Source organism: Lonchura striata, chromosome 3 (assembly GCF_046129695.1).
Source record: "Lonchura striata isolate bLonStr1 chromosome 3, bLonStr1.mat, whole genome shotgun sequence".
In the NCBI taxonomy this organism is placed as follows: domain Eukaryota; kingdom Metazoa; phylum Chordata; class Aves; order Passeriformes; family Estrildidae; genus Lonchura; species Lonchura striata.
In genome coordinates, this window is record NC_134605.1 from 3,004,824 (window position 1) to 3,026,153 (window position 21,330).

Here is a 21,330-nt window from a genome sequence, read left to right on the forward strand (position 1 = left end):
ATTTAATTTATTTAACTTATTAACTTATTTAACCTCCCAGGACTCTGTCATCGAGGCTGGCTGTGTTTGATACGAGGGAGGGTTTTGCCAGGCTGCTGTCTGTGCTGTCAGAGACGGACTATAAATAAACACACATGTACTTCTGCATTTCCCTATCTCTCACTCGGTAAGAGGAAATGGGCCTGCGATTAGCATTGAGAGGAACTTGTGAAATGACACAGCTGTGCTGTAAAAACACCATCCCACAGCCTCTGCTGCCAGAGGAACCCAACAGGCAGCACTGGCAGAGCCAGGAGCGGGACTGCCCAAGCCATGGAGCGAGAGCCGATGCGCATAAGGGAGGGATACTTGGTTAAGAAGGTAAGTGGGGTAGCTTTGGACTGAGTGGAAGAGAAAACTAACCCTGAACAAGTTGGGAAGATGTAGGGGAACATCCTGTGGAATCCTGGCAAAGAGGTTAACAGGAACTAGCCACACCCTACCCAGCGGCACTTCATTGGGTCAAACATCAAGGAAGAATAATGAGATTAAAGAGGTCACATCACCGTGGCCTCCAGACAGTGGTGGGGCCACAGGCACATCCAGTTTTTGGGAAGGAGGTGAAGTCTTTGGGAAGGACTCTGCTTTGGAGTCTTTTGTAGTACAGCCCATAGGATAGAAACTTTACTTTTGTTTAAATCCACAGTGGCTTCCACTGGCAGAGCAACTACAAGGGGAAATAAATGGTGGTCAGAAAAATAACAACAGTGTTTAACTGCATAGTAGATGGGTGAGGCTGCGGCATGTTCCCCTTGAAACACAAATTGTAGTTATTTTAGCATCAGTCAGACACTCCCTGGAAGCTCCCATCTTCCTTGGGTATCACATGAAGAGGGCTTCATTGAACATAATATGTGATTTATTGATGCAGGGCAGCATGTTTAATACCTGGAAGCCAATGTGGGTTGTGCTCTTAGAAGATGGAATTGAATTCTACAAGCGGAAGGCTGATAACAGTCCCAAAGGGATGATCCCACTAAAAGGAAGCTCTATTCACAGCCCATGCCAAGATTTTGGGAAAAGAATGGTATGTACTTCTTTTATATAAAGAATTGATGGTATACTTATACTTCTGGAAGCACTGAAAAGGCAAAAGGGTGGTGGGCTGCAAATTCCTGGCACTCATCCTAGTGGTGATTCTCACTTGCCTTAAGAGGTCACAAGCACACTTGGAATTGTGCACTATTTGAATTCAGGACACTTCAAGAGGAATAATTCAGAAAGCATTTGGGAGGGTTGGTTGGTTGGTTTTGTTTCTAAACTTCTGAGTCTCTTGGAGAGCAGAAATAAATTGTATTGGTGTGAAGACATTTTTCAGCTGAATGGCAACAACTCCTGTATTAAATATAAATCTAAGTGCTACAGAATAAAGCTGTGGGAAAATATTTTGTGAGCAGGAGAAGCATGTATTTTTTGTCAAATGCTGTGACACGTATATTTTGTTACAGGATTCCTGAAAAACAGTTGTTGGTAAAACAGAATTTCTCTTATGAGCAAAGAATCATATAATTAGTCACTTATTATTTTGTCAACTCAGTTTCATCAAATAGGCATGACACCCCCATGAATTCCTCTGACAAAGGGGTGGCCCAGAATCTGGAACATTAGTCCACCACAGTTTAAAGTAATTTACCACAGTGATAGCTGACTAAAGACAGAATTCTCTGTGAGAGTATTAGAAAAATAGAAAGTGTGAGAAATGGCTGAGACAGTGAACTTTACTTTTTTTCATATGAGTAAAGTGAGGATACTTAAAGCTGTCCTTAGGTTTTGTAATAAGTGGAATCAGCATCCCTTGTATCAGATTTGGACCTGCTGGCTTTGCTTTTTCCTTAATTCCTTTCTTCTGATTTCTTCCTCTCCTTTTTTTTATTAAAAAAGGGGGCGGGGGGGGAGTTGGTGGGGTTGGTGTTTTTTTGTTGCTTTTTTTTTGTTGCAGAACCCCTATTTATATGAAAAAACCCACCTTGATTCTTACTAAATCTTTTTAAACTCACATGTTAAAGGAAAGGATCTGTTAACTTCCAAGATGTCTTTGAGACAGTATAGAAAAAGGATGGGGCAGAGAATAAAGATTGCTGTTAATCCTGTGCTGATTATGTAATTAACAAGGCTCAGCACAACACTCCTTACTCCATACATGAGGTATGAAGGGTACTATGCAAGAGTATCACAGACCTAGATTATAATGGTAGAAATTAAGTTTTTCCTCACAAAGCATTCTTCTCCAGTTTTGTGTAGGGTTTTGGCTTTTTCCTTTAACTCTCAGAAAGGCACTGCCGTCAACTTTGTTTCATAGTAGTTGCTTGAAAATATCAATAACATATTTACAATAAAGCAAAAATAATTCACCAGCATATGTGCATTCAACAAAGCAGGCACAGAGGTCTGAAATAGCTGAAGGCAAAGTGAGAGAGATCCTCACCTGCCCAAAGGATTCCTTTCTCCAGTCTCCAAAAAGTGCATCATATCTGCATGGAAGGGTGACATCTCTGAAGATCATTCCTTTGGCTGCACTGGGTTTTCTGTTATGCTTCATTCTACATAATGAGTTTTTACATAATGAGGTTTAAATTATGTTTCATTTAAGTTCCTGGGGTCTTTTCTGAGGGATAATAAAGACAAAGAGAGACCCAGGGCTTGAGGCACCCAGAACAGCTTTTCATAAATGAGATCTGCTGCAGGGTTTGCTAAAGTCAGTAGAAACAATCCAAATTACTTCAGCAGGCATTGGAGCAGATCCTCCATATGAGGTGGAGAGATTGTTCTGCAAGTCCATAAACTAGTAGCCCTGGAGATGGATTTTCTCTTAAAATTTCAAATAGTCAAAAATCAAATATGTTCATTCACTGAGTAAAGCTATCACCAGGATTGTTCTTGCTAGTACTGCCCAATATGATTAAACCTAAGCTCCTACATGCATTCTTGAAAATGTAATATCTTTATTTTTACATTTTACAGCTTTACTGGACTGCTGAATTCAGTGTTTCTGCATTCTGTTCTGGCTTCTCACTAGTTATATGTCAAAGCATACCTCTTATGGGAATTACTCGGGTTCTTAAGTTTATATGGCGAGAAATGAAAGGAAAAGGAATTCTGTATGGTGAATAGTGGGATAATTCTCACTGGATCAGTTTCAAGTATGGTCTCATTTGTCTGGGCCCAGTTTGGGGCAGGGACTATTGGGCCGTAAACAAACTTCTGTATTCCTCTGGTTAAATTTTTGAATCAGCTTGTGTATCTGCACCAGGACTTTGTTTGAAAGCTGAGAGCAGATCACCAGCATGCTTTGTTTACTACATCAATTGCAAAATGCAGGTTCTGAAGGGAAAAGAAGCAATCTTGGATTTGTTAAGCACAGATAAAGGCTGTTCAGAAGGGGCTGCAACTGCATATTTTGAGATTATATTTCAAAATGCATTCACCACTGTCTTCTGTCTATGATTTGATGTTTGATCATTGTTTAATGTAACATAAATTCTGATATTCTTCAGCTTTTTCTATTTCCCCCATGGTTTTCTTATGGACAGCATTATCCTGTTTGGTTGTTCATAGTTAGATTCATCTCTAACAATTTAAACTATGTAAAATGCTGGTATTTAGTTTAGTCTAATGGTCTACTTTTCTCAAAAACACAGCCAGATATATATAATCAGAGGGAGGCTTGGTCACATATAGGATTGGAGACTCAACCTCTTTACCAATTTCAGAGGAAGCCTGGAAGTCTATCTAAAATACTGGCCTAACTTTGTAAATGCTAAAAAGAAATGGCTTTGCCAGTCTTTTCCATGTGCTGAAAATGAAAACTCTCCTTAGCATTTCACTGTATGCTGCTTCTCAGCTCTTTGAGAAGCAGATTTTTCCCTTTGGTAATAAATCTCATCAATGCTTTGGTATTTCATCCTGTTAATCTGGGGTATTGGCTTGAATGTTGAATATTGGGATTTGGGTAGATCTGTCTCTTTGCTTTTGTCACACGCTGTACATTGATTTTCAGTGTGTAGGTCTTTCCTGCATAACAGAAAAGGTGAGTATTGCTGGAAATATGAACAGTGTATAAGATAAGAAAAGGCTACTTTTCCACCTGAGATGGACTTTGAGGACTTGTTGCTTTATAAGTTTTCAATGTATCGTCCATGAAATTCAGTTGGACTTCTGCACAATTTCAGGATGTCAGAATTTTTCCTGTTGGCCGTAGTTTGGAAAATGCTTGTGAGGGGTGTTCAGAAATGTATCCTTTACTAACATGGACTTCAGCAGACTCATTCAGTGTGTGGATTTCATGATGTAAATTTGCTCTCTTTGACAGTAGCCTTTGCCTTCCTTGCCCCAATCAAGTCGTGCTGCTGGCTTGTGGCTTAGCTTGGCATTTTCAGGCACCTGCTGAGTCAGAACCTGTGATATTTATATTAACACAATTACAGAACAAATTAGTGTCACTCATGGGGAGCTATATTTTAGAGGAAGTGGAAACTTGAGTAATTAGTTCCAGATTTTCCATCCAGAAGATCACTGGATGGAAATGAGTTCAAACAGTGTGAACTTTGTTGGACCGTTTTGGGGGTTTGTTTTTTTTTGCTTTGGTTTGGAATTTTTTTTCAGATTATTGTTATTTTTTCTGTTTGCAACTACTTCTTGATGATCTATTAAAATTTTTTGGGAAATACAGTCTTTCCATTGTTGCTAGTGTGTTTAGATAGGTGATCCTAAGGTGTGGCCAAGGGTTGGATGTATCATCTCCCTACTAAGCCATAAAAGGTTTACCAAGCTGCAAATATACTTGGTACTCTCTAGTGTATGGCCTTTTCCTCCCTTATGAGTCAGTAGCTGAATATGATATGGGGTATTTTGCCTTCTTCAGACTGTTCACGTGTCTCTAAACATTAAAACAAATTTACGTCCATTTTAAGCCTGCAGGGGTTGAGTGCTTCTGATGCCTTAGTATTTTAACTTTATAATTTTTCAAATCCTATACTGTTTTAGTGTATAATTCTAAAACTCCACATAGAGTGTTAGCTACTGTCTTCACATTTTGGTCAGAAAAAATGATTCCTCTAGGCCTGCAGCTCAAGGACATCTCACTGTCCCAGACCCTGAAAGTATAAGCAAAAGTAAGTTGGGAGGGAAGCAAACTGGGGTTACATGACTTCATTACCTGAAGTTGTAATTGGAATATTAATCCCTGATATGTAAATAGACCAAACTTATATCTGTCTGAAAAACTCGTGAACATTGTCCATCTCGTCCTCCCCTTGGAAGCTTCTGACTGCCCAAGGTGTACCTATTGAAAGCCTTTAATAAATACTCACTTTTATTCTCTTAATCTTGTCTAGCCTCTGTTCCAGGTAGCCACTCCAAGGAATCACTTCAGCCTTTCAGCTGTTTTGAACTTTCCAGCAAAAGTTAGAATCAGCTGTGTTGGTGGTGCACACTGTCACTATTGAGTCAGAAATGACACAGATAAATGAGTGCCACACTCCATGCATTCACAGAAGGCTAAATCATTTTATTAAAAAACCCATTCCTTTTTTTTTTTTTTTTTTTTTTTTTTTAAATTTTAGTTCACTGCGGGTGGACCTGATTGGCCCTTTAATTAAAACACCATCACCACTGGCTAATTAAAAAACCACCCTTTTGGTAAACAAATCTCCATAACACATTAACACGTTCCACATGTTCACAACACCAGGTGCAGCAAGTCAAGATAAAAATTATTTATAATTTTTTTTTTGTAATTTATAATTATTTTATAAATTTATAATTCTCTCTGAGCTTCTCACAGCCTTTCCCAGAACAATGCCTGGGAAAGTTGTCTGTTTCTCTCTGTGACCAGAGAGCAGCCACCACAGCACACCTTGGATGTGCTGATGATGTCAGGATCAGTGAAGTAACAAAAGGACTCAGTTATGTGCAGTGCTTGTTCATGGTTTTCTTCAGAGTTTCTATCATTTCCCTGTGTCTCTAAGGCACTTTCCAAAGTCCTTAGGTGTAGGTTGGCTGTATGTTGTGGTAGCACTAACTTAATTGTGCCCAACTGGTTAAGCCAAAGCAACCTTTAAAAAAACCTCCCATAATTTATTATTCCAGTTTGTCTTCAAGCTCACTGTGGCCAAGCAGCAGGACCACTTTTTTCAAGCTGCCTACCTGGAGGAGAGAGATGCCTGGGTGCGGGATATCAAGAAAGCAATTCATCACATAGATGGAGGCCAAAGGTTTGCCAGAAAATCCACGAGGAAGTCCATCAGATTGCCTGAAACAATCAATCTGAGGTTTGTTCTCATAGCTCTGCTCCCCCGTTTACTTCCATCTGCAGTCAGTGTGTCAGACATGTAACCCTGGTCAGGAAGAACAACGAGCCTGTCTGTCCATGGATTCTCTCACAACCTTTCTGCATGACTAAAATTTCAGTTTGTACAATGTGTCAGGAATGAGCTAAAAATCAGAACTGGGAAGATCTTTTTTAATATACTATCATTTACCAAATCATGCTTGTTTATCAAAGATTTTCGTTGATAAAGAGATTTCTGGGCATAATGGAGTGCAAGAGGATGTGCCAGCCAAAGTGTGACTCTTCCAGAAGCATTTTATACAATAAATCATTTATTACAAAAAATATTTTAGATCTTTTGTTTGCTCTCCAAAGAAATGCTGATGTTAGCCTAGTTTTTGGATGGTGAGGGGACTGTGGTGCCTGCCAAAGACCATGAAACTGGCCAAGGGAGAAGAAGAGCTAAAGGGAAGCAATCTGTTAGTACTTTTCAACATCAAGCATGACTTGTTTTCTGCCTCTGAGCTGTAAATAGCAAGATAAAAATGAGCCTGCAGTGTTCTTATAAGACAGTAAAACTGCACAGGGCCAAGATCATTTGAGAGCATGCAGGCTTTGGGACAGGAACATGTTTTCTGCTCAGCCCAGGACCTTTGGGTGAATACAGAGCACAGCAGTGAGCCCTCCTGCAGGGGCTGTGGGGCCCTGGGAAGGTGCCTCAGCTGTGGGTGTTCTCTTCACGCTATAGTCACCACAAATAGTTGCACTCTCAAAATAGGGAGATGTGGTGAGCCCTTTGTGCACTCCACCCTCTGCTCCCACAGCTGTGAGGTAACGCAGTGAGACCTCCAGGCTTTGCAACTTGAATTTTTCAGGAGATGAAACTAAGCCACGTTACAGCTCTGCAGAGAGCTGGACATGAAGCCCCCATGAATGACAATGACACTGTTGTACAAACTGGCAAAACCTTTTTATTTGCTAACAGTTTCTGTGGTTCTTTTTGTGCATAGTGCTTTGTACCTCTCCATGAAAGATCCTGAAAATGGAATAAAGGCCTTGAAGCTGGAAAAAGATAAAAGAGTGTTCAATCACTGCTTTACAGGTAAGGAGCTCCTGTCCCTCTATTCTATACAATAAAGGGAGCATAAAGTTGAAAAACTAAAGAGATGAATCAGCTCTGTAGAGCACAGAGAATTTTGATATTTTCTTGACTAACCCAGGAGATGCTAAAAGGATGTATCTTTGAAAAGTGTTCAGTTATGGCCATGGTAAACAAAGGAGAAGGATGAAATTTTACCTGTGTCAGAAAGATTGAAGTAATCTTTTGAGTAGATTGTAGTGTGAAACACTTGAATACAGAAGAATTATTCCATCCTGGATTTTTCATCACTGAAGAGTGTCCCACTGTAATTCCAGGTTCTCTCAAAGTCAAATCTGTGTTTGTGCTCAAAAACACATATGTGTAGCACTTGAGGACACGGCTTAGGGGTGGACATGGCAGTGTTGGGTTAATAGTTGCACTGATGATCTTGGAGGTCTTTTCCAACCGTAGTGATTTCCAACAGCATTACGTTAGCAGCCTGGATCCAGGCTTGGCTATCCTCCATACCTCCCCAGCCACTGTCTTTGAGGCTTCCCAGCTCAGCCCTGCATCCCCTCCCAGCTCTCTTCTCCATCAGGAATGGTGCTTGAGAGCTGTCCTGGCCCCTGCCATCAGCTGGAAAGGCTGCACCTCACTGGATGGCCAGGAACCTCCATAGATTAGCTCCTCATGTTGCTTGTCACCCTGATTCTTAAGATTTTCTAAAGCCTTCTGAGTTTACATTCTGTTAGAGAATTTTCTCCCACAACTTTCTATAAACAACATATTGTTTTGCATTTCTTCATAGGGGTGGAGAAACTTGATGTACTGGTAGTTTGTCCAATGTCTTTGGAGAGGTGGTACATTCACTCTCCAATCCAATGTCACCTTTGGAAGAGTACAAAAGTTGGAGTCAGAGAATAAACCTTCTTTACCTTGCAAATAAGAGGTAGCTTGCGTTGTGCTTTCTCGAGTCCTGTAGCGACAGTTGCTATGAACATTTTTCAGGAGATTGATGAATACATAGAGTTTGCTCGTTTCCTGTGTACTTTTAGGCTTCTTCACGTCTGTCTTGGTTTGTGGCTGATGTGTTGCTCCTTTGTAACCAGGCACCGGTGTGATTGACTGGCTGGTGTCCAGCAGCTCTGTCCGAAATCGCAGAGAAGGTCTCCTGCTTGCCTCTTCCCTCTTGAGTGAAGGCTACCTGCAGCCTGCTGGGGACACGTCCAAGGCAGCTGCTGAGGGACTGTCAGACACCCCCTTCCTGGACCTCAGTGATGCCTACTATTACTTTGTGAGCATTATATTCTGATTTTTTTTATTGTCTCAGACTTACTGATGCTCTGCTTTTCTCATGCTTCTTGTTGGGCTTCTTAAATCCTGGAGGAAAGATTGTACAGAAATGGAGAAATCTATCTTAATTATCTTTTTCCTGTGATACTCAGAATGAGCCTGCTCACTTTAATACTCAGGGCAGATTTTTTTTTTCTGGTATATAAGTGTGAATTGAGTGCTGAGACTAAGTGTGGGAAATAAATTCATAGAGAATTATCAAAGCTCCCATCTTTAAGCTGGGTTCTTTTTAACTTAGACTTTGTTCTGGTAATTGTATGGATGACCAGAATTTAACCATCTGTTTCCCTGTTGACTCAGTGGAAGAGAAGAGAGTAAATCATTATCACAGAGTTTCACAGAGTGGCAGAAGCTACAAACCTATTTTTGTGCAGAGCCATCAAATCTGACTCAGTGCGAGTGTGCACACACACAGCTTGCCTGTGAGCAAAGAAGTAAAAGTTTTTAATATCCCCCAGTAATCTCTCCTGGGTGTCATACCCAGGCTCCTCCATTTATTACTTCATATTCTGTGGCCTGATTTGAAGAACTTGAAATATCACAGTCAAATACTGTTTGAAAGATGTTTAGCTTATGGACTTAAGGTAACAAAAAAGTATGCCTTCTATAAAGTGAAAGCAAGTAAATTGGCATTACAATTCTGTTTGTATTTACCACATGGAATCACTTGGCTTCAGCAAAATGCTTCTCCCACTACTCATTTGTTTTCCTAAACATGTTTTTGCTAGGGAGACTTTACCAGTTCAGCAGAGACACTCCTGGTGAAGGCAGCCTTGTGGCCTCCTGGGATGCTTCCTGTAGCAGCCCACGTGTACCCTGCTTGCTTTTGGATTATTTCTGGGTTGGATCAATACCACTGTGGTGTGAGGAGGCCACAGAAAGTCAATGTCTTGACTTGGTATCATAGAAGTGCAGTCCCACCTCACACTGAAATGTGCCCATGGTGATTTGAAGAGCTCCTCAACTTCACTGGGAGGCTCTTCCAGTAAAAGGTTAGATTATTTAACAATAACCATAACAACAACAACATCAATAATAATATCTTCTTTGGAGTGGCAAAAAGCAGCATGGAGGGAAGCCAAAAGATGCCAGATTGGTACATGTACATAAGCATGCAGCAACTTCTGTAACATTTCTCTTGTGGTCTTTCAGCCAGACAGTGGATTTTTCTGTGAGGGATACTCCAGTGATGATGATGTGGTCCTAAAAGAAGAATTCAGAGGCACAATTGTCAAACAAGGATGTTTGCTGAAACAGGTCAGTGTTGCCCATGTTCCATTCTAACTAGGATGATGTTACATGGGTGCAAGGTTACTCTTTTACACTTAAAAGCTTTAGGTAAGAGAGAAATTACCTTATGGCATCTCCACACTTGGCAGGTTTCATCTCTGTCTCTCTTGCCTTTGCACAAGGAACACTTGCTGCATACAGCACAGCAGCAGTACTCTGGGCAAATATTGCAAGGTTAATTGCTCTCACCACAAATTAAAGTGGTTGATAGCTTTAATTAGGAAAGTGTTCCAACACAGGAGAAGTGACAAGTCATTGGTACAAGGCAAAACTGAACTCAGGTAAAAAAGCTGCCACTCCTGTGTCCCTTTGGACACACAACTGGATTCAGTTGCCAATTTTCATGGACCTTTTCAGCATGCTTCAGCAAAGAAGTTGTTTCAGTCACTAATATTTGATGTATAAGACAGAAGATGAGTGGGTGCCTTCATTTCCAGCAAAACTTTAAGCAATACAGTGAATGTCATGTTTCTAAGGCCACTGCAGGCAGATATTACTGAACTGGAGGCAAAATCAGGATTTTTCAATGAATAAAATGGATCAGGTGGAAGGGACCTGCAACAACCCTCTGGTCCAATCACCTGACTACTCTAGAGCTGACCAAGGGTTAAAGCACATTCTTAAGGGTTTTGTTGTCCAAAAGCTTCTTACACATTGACAGATGTGGTAAATTGATCACCTCTCTAGTTAGCCTGTTAAAGTGTTTGACCACCTCCTCTCTAAAGAAAAATTTCCTAATATTGAGACTGAACCTGTGCTGTTAAAATAGTCTTTTAGGCCTAAGAACTTTTTGGTGGTGCTAACAAGTATTTCTCTTGTTTAATCAGTTTACTCAGTGGAAGAAATAAGACCCACACCTTGCTGCTCTTTTTCTCTGTCATGTTCTTACCAACCTAGTTAGTAAGAGCTTCCATGCAAACAGGAGCTAATTGAGAAACTTGTATTTTGAAATGCCAGAGGAAATGATTCATGACAACCTTCCACCAGTGTTAGTCTGCACTTGGTCACCCTCAGTGAGTTGTGGGTCACTGCTTCTGAAAATGCTTCCACATCCGTTCTTTTCAGTCATGAAAAGGGGCCATGAGGCACCTATATATCCATATTTCTGCCTCAGCTTCTCAGCCATGAGCACTCCAGGGTGTTTAAGCTAGATAAGCTGTTTTTTTCTTTTTTTGCTGTTATCTTTGCAGGGACAGAAAAACTTTCAGCTAATCTTTGCCAATAATTCAAGGTACCTTCCTGCAAGGCCCTTTGCACCCATGTTTTCTAGCAAGCAGTAAAACCCAGTTCTTACAGATCTCAAGTGAATGCCATAACTACCAGAATGTGGGGTATGTTTAGGGGAATCTCCTCTGCTTAGCACAAAAAAAAAAAAAAGAAAAAAAAAGGAAAAAAAAATGAAAGCAGTTTGATAGTCCAGTTCTTGTGCAAAAGATTGGAATGTAGAAAAGGCAGATTCAAGTCCTACTCCAGTGAGTATTTCCTGTCCAGAATATTCAGGTTTTTCCCCTTTTGTATTTGCCTGTCCTCTCATGTGTGGGTAACATTTGCATGCAGGCAAAGCAGCTCTGTGACATTCCTGGTTTTGAATTTTCCTAGGGACATCGGAGGAAGAACTGGAAAGTGAGAAAGTTCGTTTTAAGAGATGATCCTGCATATCTTCACTACTATGATCCTGCTGGAGTAAGAGAGATTTGGGTTATTTCCCTGTTTGTTTTGAATCCAGTGCCTTGTAGAAGTACCTGCATGGAGTATTTGCATGAGAATGTGACAGGGAAGATCAGGCAGGACACTGGGACTGCTCTTCCATGGCCTAGCCATCCCTCTGGAAAAACAGAGTGAAAGTTTCTGGGGCTGTCAAGTCAGGGTGGCAAGTGCCACCCAGACCTGGGAATAAGTAACACTGATCTGTATTTTCACCTCTTATCTGTGATTAATTGGAATTAATGTGGACTCTCACTTGAGCAAAACAAATTAGGTCCTAAGTGCAAATGAACACAATACAGTAGTTTTGCAGTTTATATTTGAGGTATTTGCCATGCTAGGCTGAGACATGGCATCTTGTGTACTTCTAATGGGCCCATTCCCATACTAAATACTCTGCAGACCATGAATTCTAAAGCACAAGAGATTCCCTGATTATTTGCAAGCCTTTCTCTTACCACACCCCCAACCCTTCATATCAACACAGACTGAAAATCCCCTGTTCTCTCAGGGGGGACATACTAAATAATCAAATGGTTTTGTCTTCATTCTGGAAATGTAGCCATATATTAACATGCTACTTTCAGAAGTGTTGCATTTAATTTTGATTTCATGTCCTCCCCAGGGAGAAGAACCACTGGGAGCAATTCACTTGAGAGGCTGCGTGGTGACAGCAGTGGAAGATATGCCAGACAGTAAGGATCCATATTAAATTACCTCTCTAATAAGTTTTTAAACCCCCCCTTTCAGTCTGCCTAAAATCATGAGTGTTTTTGTTCCAAAGCAATCTATGGACAATGATTCAGTAATTCTAATAACTGATCTCTCTCTTTCTGTCTGAATTACTGGGAAGGGCACTGTGGTAAAAGTAGCAGTAGGAAATCTTGTGCATTGTCAGTACTTTGGGGAAGGCTGGTCAACAAGATGACACAAACCCTGTGTTAGGAGAACTGGCCTTTAGGCAAAGTAAGCTGAGTTTGATCTCTTTGGTTAATGAATTTGGGATGGAAGCTTCATGTTAGAAATGGTTATGCCAACAAATTGCTACTGTCCAGCTTCTCTTCCTTCCCAAAGCTAGAAGTTGTGGGAACAGAAACAGTGCTGCTGCAAGGACCAAGAAACCTTCATTTCATGCATTCTCCTCTCCCCAGGAGAGGCTGGCTATCATATCCAGCAAGCAAGTTTGTTGGCATCTCCGAAAAGAAATGGACTCAAACATTTTGTTTTCATAGCTGGCAAGGCATGGGAGGGTTTGGGGAATATGATCTGTCCTTCCATGATTTGAGACCAACAAACCAGAGACTCCTGAAGGTGAAACATGCAGAATTCATGAGTGGTTTTGCTGAGAGAGGGACTCATCTCTTGGACCCAGTCTTTGTGAAGGCCTGATCAGGCTCAGCTGTAAAAAGAAAGGAGATCCCCTTACAGTGTGTAAAGGAGGAAATATTGAAAGTACAACAAGACTTTTTTCTCTCATAGCTGATTTTCTTATTTTTTCCCTGTAGCCAAGAAGCATGATGCTGACAACATCCTCTTTGAAATCATCACAGCAAATGAAATCCACTATTACTTGCAAGCAGCCTCATCCACAGAGCGTACAGAGTGGATCAAAGCAATCCAGTCAGTTTCTAGGACTGGTAAATGAAGATGATCTTCCAACAAGAAGACAGACAAATTTATTCAGAAAAATAGAAAATAGAATTTAGCATTTCACCAAGAGAAAGCAGTATCACCCCAAAGGGCTTGTGTGTTGAGGTTGAGGACTGGGTGGAAGTTTCAGTTCTATACTGGGCACTAACAAACTAACATTTTTTCCACTTGTGTTATGGCAATATTTTACTAAATTATATCATAGAACATGCCATATTAGTGTGTTGCTTAGAGAAATCTGTCTACCTTGAAAAGGTTGCACCTGTTGCCACAGCTGATAGTGGGAATCTCCCCATTAACAGGGATCTCAGTCATGTCACTGACAGAGAGTACCTCCATTAATCACCCTCTTCAGCCTGTGATGTGTTTCAGGATTTTCACGTACTTCAGTCTTCTCCAGACAATTTTCACATTTTCTTCTTTATCAGTTCTTGTTGCTCCTTGTTCACTTATACAAATAATGCCATAGATATAAGGAAAAGAAGTCAACTCATTTGGAAACCTGATCCACTCCTTTCCAATCTGTCAGCATGGAAACACCATGTGGAACCAAGTTTAACTCCATGACAGCAGTTGTGGAGTCTCTTCCCACAGTATTTCAAACACAAAGCAATCTCACTCCAAACTCCATATCACCCAATTTTAAGTCTTGCCAAATTTCTCCACAAGAATCTGCCCCAGGACCATTGTTTCCCTTTATTTAGGTCTCACAAAGCAGATGCTGGGTTGTTAGGTACTGCACTCTATTCGAATTAAGAATCTTGCAGAAGAAGGGGAAGGATGCATGGTTGGTTACTTGAACTTTTGATTGAAGTAGTTTTGATTAGGTTTTCCTTTTTTAACCTCCAGCAACATACTCAGTCCTTGATTCTGTGCCTTAGCAATATAAGAGAAACCTTATGCTTGTAACTGAAATAAATATTTTTATTTGATAGGGTCAGTTCACCTGATTATTCCTTGCATTTTTGTCTGACTGTATATCAAACAAACTTATAAGTCTTAAACTCTAAGGAGGAGTTGAAAATCAAGTTAATGTCAGACCGTGCATGTAGGCTGTTCCTGATACAGACTGATGTTTGACTGATGGAGACTTTAAAATCTTTAAAACTCTGTTCATAGATCTAATAAGGTACCTTATCCTCAAGAATCCTTATTGGGATCTCTTCCATCTAAAAATAAACGCAGAGCTAAAGCTTCTCTCTGGTTGTGCTTAATTATACCTGTAGCTGAGATAATAAGCCTGAAGCCTTGTTGCCTTGCATTACTTTTGCCAAAGAAAACACAGCTTTGCAGGAGCAGCAGGCTCAGACACTGCATCATCGTGTCCACTTCAGCTGGCCAGCAGAAATCAGCTTCTGGCAGGCATTTCCTGTCTCCCATGCAAGCTGTCTTGAAGTCTGATGTGTCATTCTGAGGAAGGAAGACTCATGGTAAAAAGATCCACTTTTTGCTCAGCCTGCTTTCTTGATAATTGCTGCTTGTTGCTGCTTATTTTTGCTCTCAGAGCTCACTAACCCAAAAACACCCGAAGGCACGGGAAAAGAGAAAAAAAACACCCCACACAACCAAATAACAGAAACTTGTCCAGCTTACCAAAGGAGGGACGTGACTGCCAAAATTTAATAAAACTAAAATGTTTTACCAGTCCATGACCTTATCATTTTAACTTGTGTCCAGTCCAAGGCATGGCTGCCCACCTATAAATGGTGTCTTCTCGGGCAGAGAATGATAGAGTATTTATGGGAGGGCTCTTATGTTTGTACCATTCTATATTGATGGGGTCTGTAATCTCATGGGTAGTGTTGGAACTCAAAATGTCCCTCAGACATTTTTGGAGGTTCCAGGCCCAGGTCAGAAGCATTTGAGACCCTGGCAGGCAGCTGGAAACAGCTGTGATTCTGAGCTTGAGCTATAGTATGATTTACCAACTTTGCAAGAAGAACAAGAAGTCACAAACTTTTAAATATTATAGCAGAAGTAGTTATAAAGTAGAGGGAAGAATTTTTTAGTATTGTACAAGGGGGTTCTAACACCTATACAGGTTTTTTTTAATTCTATACATAAGGGTCAGAGGGTTTAAGATGGAAGAATGTAGGCCAGTGCTGTTCCTCCTTTTTCTTCTTCCTTGCCTCCATATTCTTAATGATGTTGGCACTCACAGATTGGTTTAGAGTAAAAAAGCACCATTTAATATAAATAGTAAGTATTAGGGAAAAACTATAAATATTTATCACATAATATACCATATAAAAGATAGCAGCAGCCCTGGGGCGAGGAGAAAAAAGAAGAAATCAGAGGACAAAGAGGATGTCAAGGGTGTGTGTGCCTCTGCCTAAGCTACTAACCAAACCACAATAGCCCAAGAAGACAATCTTTTAGATAGCTTACAATAAACTGCCTTGAGACCAAACAACAAGAAACTACTAAGTCTTTCTTTAAAAGTACAAGTTAGAAAAGAAACTTTTCCACCACACGGAACCCCTAAACCAAGCCTGGGTTCCGTCAGGTAGGAACATTTCAACACTTCAGAAGACACATTTCAAGGGTTTGTAGGTGTCTCTGCTTCTTGGCAGCAGCGAGAAGGTCTTGTCCAAGGGAATTCAGAATTAAAAAGCAACTGCATGTCGATCAGAGATGATAAGGCCAGCCCAGTAACTCAGAAGGCATGGAAGAGGCACAGATCCTGAATACTGGCACAAAGAAGAGAGAGGCAGCTTTGTGCAAGGAACCTCTAAACAAAAGGGAGAAAACGGAAGGGCAGAGCTACATGTGTCATGCGTCCTCTAACTTTCACCCTCTGACTATTTAAATCACACTTCTACCACACCCTCAGCAATTACTACATTAACATCAGTTTCTGTTTTACTTTTAAGAAAGACCTAGTCTAAAGGACAGCAAAATAAACAAACCATAGCAGATAAAGATTGTATTTATTATCTTCAGTTACTGAAAGACATGTGCAATATAATCTCATATAAACATCCTCTTAAATTCATGTTTGTCTTGCCACAACCTGCACTGAGCAATTTTCCCTGCCCTGGAACACTGCCTACTTGCTTACTATAGTCAGTCAGATTTTTGAGAATGTTGCCTAACCATGCAAACCCATAAAAACACCCACACAGACACAGTACTCCTACTTCCATTTTAAAATGAAGTTTAAAAGAAAATGGCATGAAGCAAACCACAAACACAGATGCTGAAGAAATAATAACCCCAGCCCAAGAAGCTTTCAGCTTGAGTCAGTGTTAGTACTTCTTATAATCCAACAGAAAACACATATGGATGTAGTTTGGGCTTTATATGTCTCTAGCATTTTTTTCAAAGAGCTGTTTACTTTCCCTGCCCCAGAGTTTTCTTCTGAAGGTGATATAACTTTGTTGATAAGTGTGGTTATTTTGGTGCTTTTCTTCCCAGTGTGCTGTCTTTGCTTTTTATTTGAAAGAGTTAACAGAAAGTGTGAGAGGTCTCCTGAAAATGTGGATTAGTAATAGAACAGTTTACTTAGTAGCATTTAATCAAAGTTGTTTCATAAAGACAAAAAAACTCGTTAAGGCCTCAGGTATCTAACATTTACTGTCAAACCTCTCTTTTAGAAAAGTTTTTATTTCATTTCTTTTTGCAATATTACATATAACTCTTCAATGCAGTAGCACCTCTTCTGTCTTTGGCTTAGAGTTCACTTTACTACAAACGTTAAACACCCATTTTTCTCCCCCAGTTTGTTCTCAAATATTTGAGAAGTTATTTTAAGTTCAAACTACTTGCTTCACAGGGCTCTTGATTAGTGCTTTTCACTGTTTGAAATGCTCCTCCATTTGTTCTGAGTTAGAGCTTGGGCAACACTGAAATCCAGAAAAAATTTCCTTAAATAATCTTTTTGGTGAGGGCCAGAAACATTTAACTAGAGTGGGAGTTTTTGGGGGAGGGCAGTGGGGTGGGAATGGGTTGGGTTTTTTGGTTGTTCTTTTTCAGCTCGTACCTTTTAAGACTGTAGGAGACTATAGGAGAAACTTAAAAAAGGAAAATGAGTAGATAAATGTCCTCTGCAGGTTGTTGGTATTTCTGTGGGTGCCCTCAGTTTGTGTTTTGAAAAGTGTAGGTGATTTTTGTTTGTGAGCTGGGATCTTCTCGTTGATGTATAGAGATTTTTCTGCACTCAAGGTGAACTCTGACCGAAAACAAAGTTCTTCTTTTGTTGTTACTCATCACACTATTGGAAATAGAACTTCTTTATTTGGCTTCAAAATAAGCTTGGGAGGGAGGTTTTGATTAGAACATAGCACTTCCTGCTTTGCATTTGGAAGAAAAACTGTGGTTTTCCTTACTTTGTTTCTGGTTCTTGTAGATTAACTTTTTTTTCTTCCAGTGCAGTAAAAGGGAGACTAAGACTCTATGAAAGGTGAATAAAATGCTGTTTTTAATGCTTCATTTGCCTTCCATGTTAAATGTTATGGGCTCCAGTAGAACTCTTTGCTTTCCTGCATGGACTTTGCCTTTTTTTAAGATGACAATGTATTTCTCTCCTTTTCTTCAACTCATTAAAAGATGACTGGGCAGAAGGGAGGAAAATAATCAAAGGGAAATGCTGATAAAACTGATAGAATTTTGCTTCCAGCACTTGAAAGGGAGAGGGATGATGTTAGTATTGTTTAAAATTTGCCTTCAGTATGTTTTTCACCACAATTTTGAATATTAATAAACTAGAGTGATCAAGGGAGAGGAAAGAGACCAGGGGATTGACTGGTTTAATAAAAAAATACCAAAAAACTAGTCGCCCTAACCTTCCTACATCCTCAAACTCTGATATAAAAAGGACATTGAGAACTCTCAGAGAATTGTCAGCAGCCTCTCTCTCTATCAAATATACTAGAACAACCTAGTTCAGACTAAAAGAGTATCAATTATGTAAATCAGTATATGATCAGTCTTTTCATGTACCTGCTTCCATATCATAAAGAAGAGTCTGAAAATCCTTTCTTAATCACCAAAGTATATCAAAAGAAAATCAAGAACACATCTCTTTTGTCCCCCATTGCTTCTGCTATATGTGTATGTATGTATCCTGCTTTTGAAAGCTTAAGTTGCTTAAATTGCTGTGTTTCCCAAATACACGATGGTTAAAATGCAGTAACAAAATCAATGCACATATGTGAGATATTTTTGAATAATAGGAAGAATTATTTAGATCAGGCTTTTAACACTCTTATGTAGTTTTTTGCTAAAAGGAAGTATTTCATGATTCTGGTATGCAACTGGTAAAATAAGACTGGTTTGTTGGTTTGGGTTTCTCTTAATATTTTTTACTTAAAGAAACGGTTTATTTCCCAAGTTAGATCTTCAATTTTCCCTTTCTTCACTTCTGCCCTCCCCCATATCCTTCTTCTTATAACTATTTTGACCTAAACATCCTAAAAGACAGTTTGTGTTTCTGCTTTTAGGCATCACAGAGTGGATCTTGGAAGAGAAAACATAAATGCCTAGTGTCATTTCAGAATTGCTACAGCATGCCATGTGTTCTTTAGTCACCCCCTTAAAACAGTAAAAACTTCCTCTCTTCTCCTCATACTTGTGGGCTGTACATAGATATGCAGCTCCTTTATGGTTAGTGGGTCCCTGTTTGAGCAGGTCCCATGTTAAAATTACTTTAAAGAGCAGTGTAACTTAGTGAAACAAATTGTCGGCAGACCAGTGGATGTTCAAAAATAAAGGTGCATTAGAAAAGCCAATTTAGTCTGGTCAGTCACACTGGGTGACTTCAGACACATTTTTGTCTTTGGCTATGCTGGTAAAGGGCTAAATAGAGTACCTGGTGAAACCTAGGTGTTAGGATATCCCAGATATATTTGTTCAGTGCTCTTGTTCTTTAGCAATATGATGGAAAAGTAAAGGAAACTATTTTCAATATTCCTTCAATGAAAAGTAAAACTCTTATGGGGTATTGTAATATTTCATTTATTAATATTTCCTTTGCTGCTGCTGCTGCTGCAAAAAAAAAAAATACTTTGTCTTTCTCAGCTTTTCCTTTTTCCCATATAAGGATTAAAGGCTTAAGTTGGCTGGTTTGTTAGATTTAAGTTTTCTCTCTGTCCCCAGCTTGCTCAACCTACACCTTCAGTTCAAGTCTTCAAGCTGAATTTTCCAATAAGCAGCTGGCAGCATCTTTTGGTTTTGGCATTCTGAGACCATGGAAATGTTTAAAAGCAATATTTGGTGCTATGACTGATACATTACTTCACGACCACTGCTGTCCTGTGGCATCTGGAGAAGCCTTTGTGGTTAGCTCTGGTATCTCAACAAGAAAAGCAGCCCATGCAGTCAGCACCCCTGGACTGGCAAACAGCAGCTCCTTTGCCCCTTTTTAAGGTTTTTAAAAATGCAGTTTAACAACATTTTTAAATGTGAGTTAAAAGCGGCTAATGTTGCACTTAATTTGAGGTTAATTTGAGTGCTCTAGCAGGCTGGATTTTATTCCCCTGTGGCTTTGTAAATCCATAGTTGCTGGGCAGGGTGATTCTGAGGCATAGGTAATGGACAGGGTGATGCTGAGGAGCTGGGGGAGACTGCAGCAAACTGTGCCAGTACATAGAATTATCCTCTTGGGTTTCATCTTGGCAGATCCTCCAGGATTTCTGAGTTTGCAGTCTATCACCTCCCTCCTTCCCTTTCAACCCACAGTTGTAGCTTGGGGTTTTTGGTTTAGCAGAATAGCAGAAGTGGGTCTAGCCCTTCCTACACTGAGGCCTCAACCCCTCCTGGCCCCCTGCACTCAATTCTTGGCTTTGTGCTGATCAGAAGTTCCTGCTGGCTTAAGGTGTTAAATGCTCAAAGAAGGTAATTTCTTCTATGGTTTTAGAGATGGACTTTTCTGAACAATCAATATGGTGAAAAACAACTGCCAAGAGTCACCATGCTCTTGGGAACTCAATATACCTCATCCCAAGTTAATTTGGAGGGAAAATAAAAAAATAACACCATCACCACCTAAGTCCTCCCAGCTGTATGCTTTTATTGTCTTCCTGTCAGCTCTGGTGGGCTGAAACAACTGATCCCAGTCCTGAGCTCAACTGCTCGGCCTTCAGTTGCGATAACTTTGTCACTTGGTACCTTCTAAAGATGATCAGGACAAAGACATGACTATCTGCACGTTCCTGCCTGTTGGCAGAAACACTTGACAAAATTAGCCTTGAAATTTGAGCGGTCTGATCAAAAGTCAGTGCTGATTAAATACCTCGTGCATACTTTTTCATTTAGTCAGTTGATGGTGAATGGCCCAAAGCCACATCCTGCGCCATGGTGAAATAAAGCCACACTGTCAGCCAGTCACTTCAAAAATGGAGCACTGCAACAACGAGCAGCTGCAAAGAAGCTTCTAACACCAACGGGTGTCATTAAAAACACCACAGGTGGTTTTGGAGATGCAGAAATAAAATGTTGGTCTGGGGGGCCCTCCAGCTGAGCTTCGATGCTGCTTTATTTGATACCCAGCTGTGCAGCACCTCACAGGGTTTTGTGCAGGAGGGATGCCTTTTGTCCTTACAGAAGCCTGGCTGGTTTAAAGCCTTGATGCATAGTGGAGTTGTGTGGGCAGAAAACATTTGCAAACAGCTCTGCACACCAAAATTCACGTGCTCTGTATCCTAGGAAAACCAGGTGGGCAGGATGGTGAATGTCAGGAAGGCCAGGTGATGCCCTGTGAAGGCTGACCTAAAACAAAAACTAGTCAGAGCTCAAGAATAAAGCAGGTATTTGTCGCTGTCGAGGCAGGACAGGAATGAATAGACTCTGACTCAGAAGGCTGCTGAGAGTAAAACTCCAATTTATTCAAAATACATTGCTCTTTTATACAGAGCTTCACAAGGATCAAATCCATTGGTCCTGAAGTGAAAACAACCCACAGCATTGGTGCAGAGTGCTTGACACACAGTGATAGAACTTAACTATA

General features: G+C 40.3%; 1 protein-coding gene across 1 annotated transcript; it reads left to right on the plus strand.

Annotated features, from left to right (window-relative positions):
* The first annotated feature begins 273 nt into the window (after nucleotides 1-273).
* Nucleotides 274-13,765, plus strand: PLEK (pleckstrin). The gene is made up of 9 exons (XM_021555876.2): nucleotides 274-360; nucleotides 911-1,066; nucleotides 6,127-6,308; nucleotides 7,318-7,409; nucleotides 8,498-8,682; nucleotides 9,894-9,998; nucleotides 11,631-11,714; nucleotides 12,361-12,430; nucleotides 13,241-13,765. The coding sequence occupies exons 1-9, from the start codon at nucleotides 313-315 to the stop codon at nucleotides 13,378-13,380; spliced, it is 1,062 nt and encodes a 353-aa protein (XP_021411551.1). The 5' UTR covers nucleotides 274-312; the 3' UTR covers nucleotides 13,381-13,765.
* The last annotated feature ends 7,565 nt before the right edge of the window (nucleotides 13,766-21,330 follow it).